The sequence below is a fragment of the Haliotis cracherodii genome, unplaced genomic scaffold (assembly GCF_022045235.1).
Source record: "Haliotis cracherodii isolate W230 unplaced genomic scaffold, xgHalCrac1.p SCAF_11, whole genome shotgun sequence".
Lineage (NCBI taxonomy): Eukaryota > Metazoa > Mollusca > Gastropoda > Lepetellida > Haliotidae > Haliotis > Haliotis cracherodii.
The window spans coordinates 39,998,315-40,010,430 of NW_027266266.1; the positions used below are offsets into that span (position 1 = coordinate 39,998,315).

A 12,116-nucleotide genomic window follows, 5' to 3' on the forward strand; every position below is an offset into this window, starting at 1 on the left:
ATTATGAAAATACTGAGGTGGATTAAGTTATGAATTCGACAAGTTCTTAAAAAATATTTTATACAATCAATGGTAAATTCATATTTGAGCTTTCATTCTCAGAATGACTTGCACATCTACATAGATCTATACCTTTTGTGTTGAAAGTGCTTTTTTAACTACAATGTCAATGTAGAATCGAGTGCAATTTTCAAAGAGCTAAACTTCATAGATTAACGGGTAGCGAAATGTCGAATGATGAACATTTTGTTTGGATGGGTAAAGCAATGGAACTTGCCCACAATGCTTTGAAAAATAGAGAAGTTCCTGTCGGTTGCATCATGGTGTACAAGGACGAGGTGATCGCTACTGGCAGGAATGAGGTCAACGAGACGAAGAATGCTACCAGACATGCAGAGATTGTTGCCATTGAAGAAGTGTTTAAGTGGTGTAAAGCTAATGATAAAAACACGACTGAGGTGTTTTCAGAACTGGTCTTATATGTGACGGTGGAACCATGCATCATGTGTGCTGGGGCTCTGAAACAAATGCATGTGCCCATGATTGTGTTCGGATGTGCCAATGAAAGATTCGGTGGCTGTGGTTCCATCTTGAATGTGGCGAGTGATGATCTTCCGAGTCTTGGACCCAAGTTTGTTTGTATATCTGGTGTGATGGCAGATGAGGCTGTAAAATTGCTGAAAGACTTTTACAAGGGAGAAAACCCACATGCACCAGAAGATAAACGGAAAAGCAAACAAGCAGCGCCATCTGTGGGAAGCGATGCCTCATAAAAGAACTGCAAGAAATACAAACACAATATGTCACTTTTCATACTTTGTTAAAAACTTATGAATATGATAAGCCAAGAACATCATAATTCTTAAGTTGTGAAATTTTTGTTTCAGGTTGACAAATATTCATCATAACTCTAACCAGACACTCTGCAGAACTTGTTTCTAAGAGCCTGGAGTGACTTCATGTGAGCACTGTTGTAGTGTTTATCAAACTTTTGATTGAGTAATGTGTAGCAAGGTCTCCTGCCATTAGAAATGTATTTACCACGTTTACAGACAAGAGGATAGAAGTTGCAGTATAGTGTGTGTAAAATGCTTGTTCGTGCCAGACTTTTCAATATTCGGAGCAGACGTCTTGTCTGGTGCCATGGTGGCAGCCATGCCTGCTTCTCGTCCCAGGGCGGTCGACAGAAGCTGGTGGTGCTGGGAACCGGATGGGGCAGTTACAGTGTGCTGAAGAACATCAACAAGAAACTGTATGATGTCATTGTTGTCAGTCCCAGAAACCACTTCCTGTTCACGCCTCTCCTGGCCAGCACGACCGTCGGGACTCTCGAGTTCAGGTCAGATAAAACGCATTTCCCTCTGTGAGAGATTCTCTGACAATAGTTATTCTCATATTACCCTCTGTGAAAGATTTCCTGACATAATTCCTCCTTCTAGGTCTAGCCTTGCCTTGAAAGGAAATTGATTAAAGTCTGCTTTATGAACTTTATTGAACAAGGCTCTGCTTGTGCTTTGTTGCCCATGAAGATCTGGGTTAGTACTGGTCTTCAGCAACCCATGCTAGCTGTAAAAGGCAACTATGTTTGTAGTAAGGGGCTACAAACATGATCGGGTGCTGAGGCTCGGTGACTTGGTTGAGGCATGTCATCGTATCCCAGTTGCGTAAATTGATGCTCATTATGTCAGTCACTGGGTTGTCTGGTTGATACTCGATTTTGTACCAACCACCGTCATATAGTTGGAACATTGCTGAGTGCAGCCTTAAACAACAAACAAACAAAATATTGTTGCAATTAACTTGTCAGTTTGAAAACAAAGTTAAAAAGTAAAATGCTTAGTCTTACAGAACAATAATTTGCCTTGCAGGATTGTGTCAATTAGATGTCAGTGTTTCCGGAGGCATTTTTATCTGCTGGTCATGTGGGCCAGTCATATTTTACCGTTCAATATCCGGTATATACTGGAGAACGGAAACACTGGATGTGCCAGCATCTTATTTATACCTAAAACAACAATCCCATCTCCTCCTATAACATTCATTCGAGGCTACCTTCATTCCAAATATTTCCTGCTGGTTTTGATATTTGACTGATTAAATGATATTAATATTATGTAATACCAATGAGTTAGGATGTTCCACATGCAGGTCGATCATCGAACCAATTCGCAATACCGGATTCCGTCAGTCAGCTCACTTCCACCTTTCCCGAGCCGCTGACCTTGACCTTGAGAAGAAGGCCCTGTTGTGTGAGAGCGGGGTGAAGTCCAGTCTCAACTACTGGCTACAGTTTGACAAACTAGTGATTGGGGTGGGAGCTCTCAGCAGCACCTTCAATGTTCCCGGAGTAGCGGAGCATGCTTTCTTCCTAAAGGTAAGGCTCAAGTGGTAGCAGTTTTCTCATTTTGTTTGGTAAGGCCCAAGTGGTAGCAGTTTTCTCATTTTATTCTGTGAGGGCTACAGTTAAGCTGCACATTTGTGTAAAATACAAAAAATAAAACACTCTTGCCCCATTTATTTTGAGTTGCTTGCTTACAAATATGCATGAAAAGATTCAGAAACCCAAGAGTTTGACAACAGTCTGCATAATTACCCGATGTATTCTTTTCATTTTGTGTGCTGTATTTCCTTACAGATCTTTATTCACAGACATCACACATCACACACAGATACATGGAACCAGAGCTCTCAATCAAACTGCGTATCCTGAGGCAAGAGCGTCCACTGGCCTTTTTATCAAAGTCTTGTTTCCACCCTTGTTCCCATCAAGCTCACTTTCCGGTGCTAAATATGATTGGACTATTGTACATGTCGATAGTCCAATCAGACAATCAGAGAACATTTGACAAAATCAACATCCACGACTGCCACACCTCGTTTGAAAGTGATTTACTGCTGTCTGTCTTAAGTGACACGAATATGTCTTTTTCATCTTTTAAACCCCCCAACCATTGTCTATGTTTTTTTGTCATGGATGAAATCGCGAATGTTTTCGTTATACGAGGCGGTCGCCCATGGTAGTCGCCATTTTTGTGAAGCTATACGAGATGAGAACAACGATCTGATTGGATATCACATCTATCACATTATTATTGATTACCCATCATGCCTTCATTCAGGAAGTTGGTGATGCTAGAAGGATCCGTAATCGCATCTTGAACAACTTTGAGCTTGCTGTGCAGCCTGGGATTGATGAGAGTGAAGCGCGTCGACTTCTTCACATCGTCATTGTTGGAGGGGGCCCAACTGGTGTGGAGTTCGGAGCCGAGTTGTATGACTTCGTGCAGCAGGTGAGATGCTGGAATATTCATCTGATAATAAGTGTCAAGGTCACGAAAAATGTGTTAGTTGATGAATGTGAAAGGGATTTTAGTGAGATTGTCAGTAACCTGGAAAATAATTAAGCACCGCTTGCTATATATTTCAATTTTAAATCGCAATTGTTTAAGATCATATCCTGACACACTCATATTTCCACTGAAACTTTTGCCGCCTTACTGATTTATGTAACAGTATGATATCTATTATAAATCACCTACATATTTTATTTTCGACAACCGTATTGCATTCAGATCAGATCATTTTTCCTCTGCATGAAAGTCTGACAAATCCTCCATCATGTTCATAGAAGGTCGCATCATTTGAATTTTGACATGCAGAAATTACAGGGTGTGTAAAGTCTTCACAGCAATATACTAGTATACAAAAATGCCTTTATCATTTTCATTCGGAACTGCCTGTTTGTTGGTTTTCGAGACACAGAAATCTGACAATGTCTGTGTGTCTTGTTCTCCAGGATGTGATGTATCTGTACAAGCAGCAGCAGCAGCTGGTCAAGGTCACACTGGTGGAGTCCAACCAGATCCTGGCATCATTCGATGAGAGGCTTCGCAACTTTGCCACCAAGAAGATCCGAAACAGAGACCGCTTTGACATGGTCCAGTCTTCTGTTACAGGTTAGACACCTCCGAATACTCTTATCAAGTTGATGGGTTTTAAGTCTTGTTCGTCCTTGCAAAGCCCATAATATATTCTGTGATCCTGAAGTTCATTATTTAGTTGAGATGTATTATTTAGCACTTAAGATAGTTATTTAAGTCAAATGATTATATGGTGGGAATGAGTTTGGTTTTATGTCACTTAAAGCAATATTCAAGCAATATCATGATGGTGGACACCAGAAATGGGCTTCACACAATGTCTCTCATGTGGGGAATTGAACCTGGGTCTTCGGCGTGACGAGCGAACACTTTAACCACTAGGCTACTCCAGGCCCTATATGTTTTTAATGAGGGTATTGACACTGCTTGTATGTCTGACACTGCTGGTATGTCTGACAATGCTGGTATGTCTGACAATGCTTGTATGTCTGACACTGCTTGTATGTCTGACACTGCTGGTATGTCTGACAATGCTGGTATGTCTGACAATGCTGGTATGTCTGACAATGCTGGTATGTGTGACACTGCTGGTATGTCTGACACTGCTGGTTTGTCCCTGACACTGCTTGTATGTCTGACACTGCTGGTATGTCTGACAGAGGTGAAGGAGGACAGTGTGACCCTGGCTGATGGTCGTGTGATTCCGTGCGGACTGGTGGTGTGGAGCACAGGACTGGCACCGCGGCACTTCACTCGCAGTCTCAAGGTGGAGAAGAACAGTCGTGGACAGGTTTGGTACTCTTCCTGTATTGTGTGACTGTCTTTGTTTCACATGGAAATGAAATGGTTGAGTATTGTGTGACTGTCTGCATTTCACATGGAAATGTAATGGTTGAGTATTGTGTGGCTGTCTGTGTTTCACATGGAAATGTAATGGATGAGTATTGTGTGGCTGAGTTTCACATAAGAGGTGACCAAATGGATCAGGTGGTCATACTTGATGACTTTGTCTATAATGTGCCCTTGTACTCCGACTGTGTGGACAGCTGCTCACAATATCGATCACTTGATTGTCTGGCCCTGTCTCGAATTTGCTGAGAGCAGTGTATCACAACAAATAAACTGTTTTGTGAATACATTTCAGATTTTGACTGATCGCTACCTGAGAGTACTGAAGACCCCTGGTGGCGATGCCCTGGAGGACGTGTTTGCCCTGGGGGACTGTGCCGACATCAAGGACCTGTCTCTGCCATGCACAGCTCAGGTAAATTAGCAGCAACATGGGTAGGATGCAAGTGGTGTATGTGACACAGCCATCAAAACGTATACATCCATCTTACATCCTGAAACAAAGGGTGGCCATGTTGCCTGAGGAGCCGTAAGACTAAAAAGAATAATAGTCTTGTTTTCTCAGGCACCACCAGCATCATCATAAAGTCTGCCGCACGTTGTTGTTTTTTTGTCAATTTAAAAAAAATATAAAAATCCTAATGCTTAAACACAATGGGCCAAAAAAAATTGAAATTGGAAACGAAATGTGCAATGAACTTTTTGAGGATGTGGGGAGTGCCTGATAACCAAGACTATTTTTTGTTTAGCCTAATCTGTGGTTGCATTCATGCATGCCAGAAACAACTCAGAAATCTTTCACTTCAGGCTTTCCTCCAACGTCAAGCTGACGTCCTGATATTATTGAAATACTGTTCAAAGTGGGAATATTCCTTCCTGAGAAGAGGGGTACGGGTGGCCCAGTCATCTAAGGCGCCACGATTCGCTGTGCAGAGTTGCGTCCCTTGGGCAGGCCAGAAACCTATGATTGTGGGTTCGAATCCAGGTGCGCCCCAATTATGTTTCTAGGTTTGTCAGCACCATACCCGTGCTCGTGGGTTTCACCGAAGTGGTGAACGTCTGAGACCTGCATCACTTCGGGCTTTCCTCCCACAGTAAGCTGACACACCGCGATATAACTGGAATACTGTTAAAAGTGGTGTTAAACCTAACTCACTCACCTTACTGAGAAAACCTGAAGTAACACGGAAGTGACCAAACATACGTGGTGAGTGTCATTCAGTTTCCCATCCTCTAAGTATACCTCTTGCACTCGGCTTAACCACATGTTTGTTTGTTTGTTAGTCCCACACTCAGCTATATGATGGCGGTTTGTAAATAATCAAGTCTGGACCAGACACTCCAGTGATTAACATCATGAGCATCAATCTAAGCAATTGGGATGTACGGGTTCAAATCCTGGTTCACCCTGACTATGTTTCTGGGATGGACAACACCATACCCGTGTTTGTGGGTTTCACCAAACTGGTAAACGTCTAAGACCTGCATCACTTTCGGCTTTCCTCCCGCTGACACGCCATGAAATACTGTCCCCAGCAACACTAAACCCAGCTTGCTGACTCTGTCATCCTGTTTTAGGTGGCGGAGCGGGAGGGGCGCTACCTGGCCAACTTCCTCAACAAGAAATGTGCCGAGGATGTGGGAGAGTTCAAGTTCACCAGTATGGGGATGCTGGCATACATTGGGGACTATCAGGCTCTGTCAGACACACCCAACATCAAAATACAAGGTAAACCAACTTCTTCACCATGGTAACAGCCAATGGGCAGCTATCACACCTGAAGTCCATTAATCCAGAGACTGGAAAAATTGTTTTCTCTCACACGCGAGTTATGTTCCATAAACACCAAGTATACAATGTGTTTTGTACCAGTGGGTGTGGAGTAAATGGAAGGGGGTAAATCCATGTGTATTGTGAGGTCGGACACCTTGTCCACATGACCAAAGAGGTTAACCTCGTCAGCAAGCTCACAAGGTAAGGATGTCATCTGTGGGATGACTCCACACCCTGCTACATACTCCCCCGTCAACAGAAGGCACGTCCCGGGCCACTTAGGAGGGTACTGAGGCTTATTTTACTCAAATTTATTATGAATGTGCTCAGCCCCATGTTGGGCGCCAATGTAGCGGCCATAAAATTTCGAAGTCCCATGATGGGATTCGAACCACGGACCTTCTGATCCGAGGTCAGTGGCCTTGTCCACATGACCAAAGAGGTTAACCCCTTCAGCAAGCTGACAAGGTAAGGATGTCATCTGTAGGATGACTCCACGCCCTGCTACATACTCCCCCGTCAACAGAAGGCACGTCCCGGGCCACTTAGGAGGGTACTGAGGCTTATTTTACTCAAATTTATTATGAATGTGCTCAGCCCCATGTTGGGCGCCAATGTAGCGGCCATAAAATTTCCATGTCCCGTGATGGGATTCGAACCACAGACCTTCTGATCAGAGGTTGGATGCCTTGTCCACATGACCAAAGAGGTTAACCCCGTCAGCAAGCTGACAAGGTAAGGATGTAATCTGTGGGATGACTCCATGCCCTCCTACATAATGAAACACGTTAACAAGGGCCACAGATTCACAGAGTCTATGACATGTCACTTCATCTTTGTAGTGCTGTTTCAAGACTACAACTGCATATTGTAATTTCGAGAAAATATACTAAACAATTGAACCAATCTGTGTTTTGTAATCACTTGTAATCCATGTAATCCACTTGTACATCTTCTGAAATTCATCTTCCGAAAACATTTACATTCAATGAAAACTATTGTCACTGTCAGAGTCGGACATAGCAGCAAGCTGTAATCAGGATACCACAACAGGGAATTAACTAGATACAATCGATGCTTCATCATTTTATACACAGATCAGCGAATATTTCAGTCTCAAAACGAAATAAATGAAAGTATCAAAACGAGAACGATAAACGCAATTGAAGAAATAGTATGTTTCCCACACTGATTTCTCACTGAATAGTGATCTTGATTTGTGATGTAAATGTCACAAAGAAAGAACAAAAGGTACATGTATATTTCAATCCTTTATTCCCACGCATACAAAAGAAATTACAGTGTACAAATGATCATTATTTAATTGTGGATAGGCAAATGCCTGCTAGAGTGCAAATGGAGGAGCAGGCTTGTTATGCGATCAAGCATGTGAGTTTGGAGGTCATTTTATTGTTTTTGACATTTTCATGGAATCTAAAATAAATCCAATGCATCATTTTTTATTTGATTTTTATTTCGTTTTATTTCATCTATGCCATGACTGGATGACTATAATAATATGAAAGGATCGGGATTGTTTAACTTCTTTTGAGAGTGTATTTCAAACTAGTGGTAAGGCTGATAGACAATTGTGAGACTTTGTTTCTTTGCAGGGTTTCCCTCATGGCTGCTGTGGCGCTCGGCCTACCTGACCCGGCTGGGCAGCTGGCGACTGAGGATGCAGGTCCCCCTGGACTGGACCAAGACGCTCCTGTTTGGGAGGGACATCTCCAGATTTGACTAGATCAGACAGTGTGCCTTAGCAATAGGATCAATCAGTGCAATTATCTGTGTAATCAGCACCCGTCCATGAGATCACTCCTGATTATAATTAGAACTTGTTGGAAGTATATAATTGTGACTCTGCCATGACATTGAAGAATGCTTGATTCTGGGTTTTGAGCTGTATTTTATTTACTACTGAAACCTTTCAAATTAAGCCTTTTCACACAAAAACTGTGTAAGAATACATTCAATAGCCTATATATCTATCCATAAAAAATGGCTGCCAATGACCCAACTGAACTGTATAACGTATCCACTATTAGATGCCATGTCTCTGATACACACAGGCTTGTTATAGACACCAGGTCAACGACTCTCACAAAATTAATAGACAACAGTGTATCAAATACGTGTAGAGGAAATACAGTAGGTTGATATTGGATATTTTTGGTGGCGGTTTTGACGTCCTAGGCCATAACTCTCTGACCCATTTACACTCCTGATTTTGATTAGAACCTTGTATCTCATTGTGAATTGTGACTCGAAGAGCCTTAGCTGGCTGGAAAGTCCCACAAGGTGAGATGCAATGGGGATTAACGTCGCGTTCAAGATTATTGCACTTATATAGCGACGTGTATGTGTGTGTGTGGCTGCTTGTACTAGTCCGAACTGATGCCGATTTATAGTGCTAGCACACTGAGATACCATGCCGTAGTTTAACATGAATACCCAAGTCAGTCACAGTATACTGACTCCGAGCCGACCAGTCCTTGTTTTAGCCCCTTAATGCCGAGCGCCAGACAGGGTAACAACAAGTACAATATTTTAACGTCTTTTTGTATGACGCGGCAGGCGATCAAACCCCGGACCTTCCGCTCTCCGGGCAGACGCTCTCCGGGCAGACGCTCTACCACAAGACCACGGAGACGGTCTGGAAAGTCCCACAAAGTTACTACTGTGGCGAGTCCATGGAGTCCAGGCTGAGACTGGTCCTTCAGCATGATACAGATGTTTGTACAGCTGCCCTGACCTGTAACAGCTTCAGCAGCTTGTCCTCTTTCAGGGGTCTTTCAGGAATTTATTTAGACCTGCACAGAGGCTGACATTCTATAGTCTGTAGCCTGTTGCAGTAAAGTCTCAAAGTAGACTTCATGTTAGTATACTTTTTGTAGTGAAGACTTAGCACACGCTTTCATAAAAATATCCCCCTAAATATTCATGATTCCTAACTTGTTTTTGTTCAGTAGAGTTATATGTTTCTGTTTTATTCCTTTGTTCCAAAACAGGACAAGTATTAAAAGAGGAAGAAGCTATGATGCTTACTTTTACACTATTGTATTGAATGTGATGTAAAATACAAGTGATACCTCTGAATGTGAGAAAAAAACAAACCTTTTGAACCAAAGAAAATTACTTTTGGCCTGCCTAGAATATTTGGATTTGGAATCCTAGATCAAACTCACTCACATTACATGAGGATTATCCATGTTGATTATCTTCAGACAAGCATCCTATATTTTGTCTTAAAGTATTTTGTTCCATTGTCCCTGTGAAGTTCATTGATTATCTGTATGAAACACCACAAAACACGCAGATGTCAGCCTTGAATAATGTAGCAGTTGTGCAATACGTTTTATTCATTATGTTTGTGTGAAAGATTTTTCCTACAAGCTCATCCAGTCGAGTTGCTGCTCTTATTTGTGGAATGTCAAAAAGTTTCTCTCAGCCATTAGCGGTGTTTACATTGTCAGTCATTGTTTCAATCATGAATGTTAACAATCTACCCTGATGATATTCCCTCTGTGTGATGATCTGTCAACCCCTCCATAGGAGGCTGCTCCCAGTGTACTTTCGTACCCATCCATGAAGATCCGATTAGAACAGATCTTCAGCAAGCCATGCTTGTCGTGAAAGGCGGATGGTCAGGCCTGCTGACTTGGTTGATCATGTCATCATATCCCAATTGCGTGGATCGATGTTCATGATATCAGTCACTAAATTGTCTGATCCAGATTCGATTTTTTAGTGCAACACTAAACAAACCAAACAAAACTTTCTTACCACATACGGGTGAGCGAAGCATTCAGTGTAGCACATTTGATTCGTGTGTCTTGAAAATAAACTTGATTGGTCAGTTCCAAATGTAAATGATAAAGGCTGGGCCATTATACATGATTTGGATTGGATTCAATTGAATTCACTCCGGTTTAACCCAATGCAACCTTTTATGGAGGTGTTAGATCTTCAGGCAGAGAGGTATCAAATCAGAGTAAACATCCGATGTTGGGGCACCTTGTGGGCTGTGAGCCTTTGACCTGTGGCCCGTGGAGAAGGATATTCTGGCACAACACAGGACCAGTTGCAGGGACCGGGAGTCACGGGTCATATTGGGGAGGTATGTTGGGGCACCTTGTGGTCTGTGGTCAGGGTGGGCCTTTGACCTGTGGCCCGGGGCGATAGATAATCTGGCACAACACAGGACCAGTTGCAGGGACCAGGAGTCAACGAGCGAACCAAGTTCTGTCAGCATATGATGTGACGTGTACGTCTCGGTCACTGATCTAAAGCATTGAAAGACGTGTTAGTCTGAGACAGTGAAACTCCAGAGGGACTAGTTATTTTCTAAAAAACGATACCAGTCCAAAAAGATCTGTGGTCTAGCTAGATTTGACCAATGGTGTCAACCACTGTCAAGCTGACCAGTGCAGTGACCATATGATTTAGTTTTAATATTTTAAGAATATATTTGTATAATATTTAAATGAGAATCATATCTCAGGTTATCCTAATTGGCATATTTATCTATTTACATAGGGTATGTTAATTTCGTAATTGTTTACCTCATTTACAAAAATAAAATATTTATCTTATTCTTCTTTGTGGAGTTTTTGATGATAAAGGGCCTCGAGCATGACAGGTTCCCAGTATCTCCAACTCCTTCTTCTCATTAGATGGGTGGGGTGGGGTAGCCTAGTGGCTACTACAGTTATAGCTCGTCACACCGAAGGCACAGGTTCGATTCCCTGCACGGGTAGAACTTGTAAAACCCATTTCTGGTGCCGTGATACTGTAAATCGTGAAATGAATGCGTCTCCAAAAGAATGTGACCGCTGGCCCCTAGCCAAAAATGAGATTCATTATGAATGTGACAACCCCCTCCCCTCAAGCGTCAGCAGATTTATATCTGAAGATAATCTCCTCTGTCAGGTTTACAGGAGAATCCTCAACTTAATCCAACCTTATATTAATCCACAGCTTCTCAAGTCATGGGTCCTGATGGCAGCCCAGCATTATTGTTTTATATTTCAAACACTGATTACAGGACAAACTGGTCCACTGTCGCTCAATGTGTTTGCATAATGCTGAATGAACGAAGTCCGGATTAGAATTATTTGCTTGATGAGAAATGTTAGCAGTAAATATTGATACCATAAGGTTGGTCAAATTCCAGTTTACACAGAGATATAGCATGTGTGTCAATGTGGTTCTCAATTGTAATTAATATTGGTGACTTCAAGGATGAAGAGTGAGTGAGCGAGTTAGGTTTAACACCACTTTTTACAGTATTCCCGTTATATCACGGCGTGTCAGCTTAATGTGGGAGGAAAGCCTGAAGTGATGCAGGTCTCAGTCGTTTACCACTCTGGTGAAACCCCTGACCATGGGTATAGTGCTGACAAACCTAGAAACATAATCAAGCGAACCGGGATTCAAACCACAATGATCCGGGGTAGAATAGGTCTTCAGCAACCCATGCTTGCCATAAAAGGCGACTATGCTTGTAAAAGGCGACTAACGGAATCGGGTGGTCAGGCTCGCTGACTTGGTTGATGCAGGCCATCGATTATTTTACAGACCGCCATCATATAGCTGGAATATTGCTGAGT

The 12,116-nt window shown here is 42.4% G+C and overlaps 2 protein-coding genes across 2 annotated transcripts; both read left to right on the forward strand.

Moving 5' to 3' along the window:
* The first annotated feature begins 106 nt into the window (after positions 1–106).
* LOC139455782 (tRNA-specific adenosine deaminase 2-like) lies at positions 107–909 on the forward strand. The gene has a single exon (XM_071237328.1). It carries the CDS (start codon positions 228–230, stop codon positions 771–773), a length of 546 nt encoding a protein of 181 aa, XP_071093429.1. The 5' UTR covers positions 107–227; the 3' UTR covers positions 774–909.
* On the forward strand, positions 903–8,349 carry LOC139455781 (uncharacterized). Its single transcript, XM_071237327.1, has 8 exons — positions 903–1,339; positions 2,149–2,374; positions 3,120–3,290; positions 3,797–3,956; positions 4,541–4,671; positions 5,026–5,145; positions 6,309–6,459; positions 8,118–8,349. The coding sequence occupies exons 1-8, from the start codon at positions 1,089–1,091 to the stop codon at positions 8,246–8,248; spliced, it is 1,341 nt and encodes a 446-aa protein (XP_071093428.1). The 5' UTR covers positions 903–1,088; the 3' UTR covers positions 8,249–8,349.
* Positions 8,350–12,116: the final 3,767 nt, after the last annotated feature.

What these genes read in the sequence shown, in the direction of transcription:
- LOC139455781 (XM_071237327.1), top strand. Translation starts at nt 1,089, where the DNA reads ATGCTTGTTCGTGCCAGACTTTTCAATATTCGGAGCAGACGTCTTGTC. An exon ending in GTCGGGACTCTCGAGTTCAG is followed by an intron (nt 1,340 to 2,148) that starts GTCAGATAAAAC and finishes TTCCACATGCAG; the next exon opens with GTCGATCATCGAACCAATTC. An exon ending in TGTATGACTTCGTGCAGCAG is followed by an intron (nt 3,291 to 3,796) that starts GTGAGATGCTGG and finishes CTTGTTCTCCAG; the next exon opens with GATGTGATGTATCTGTACAA.
- LOC139455782 (XM_071237328.1), top strand. Translation starts at nt 228, where the DNA reads ATGTCGAATGATGAACATTTTGTTTGGATGGGTAAAGCAATGGAACTT.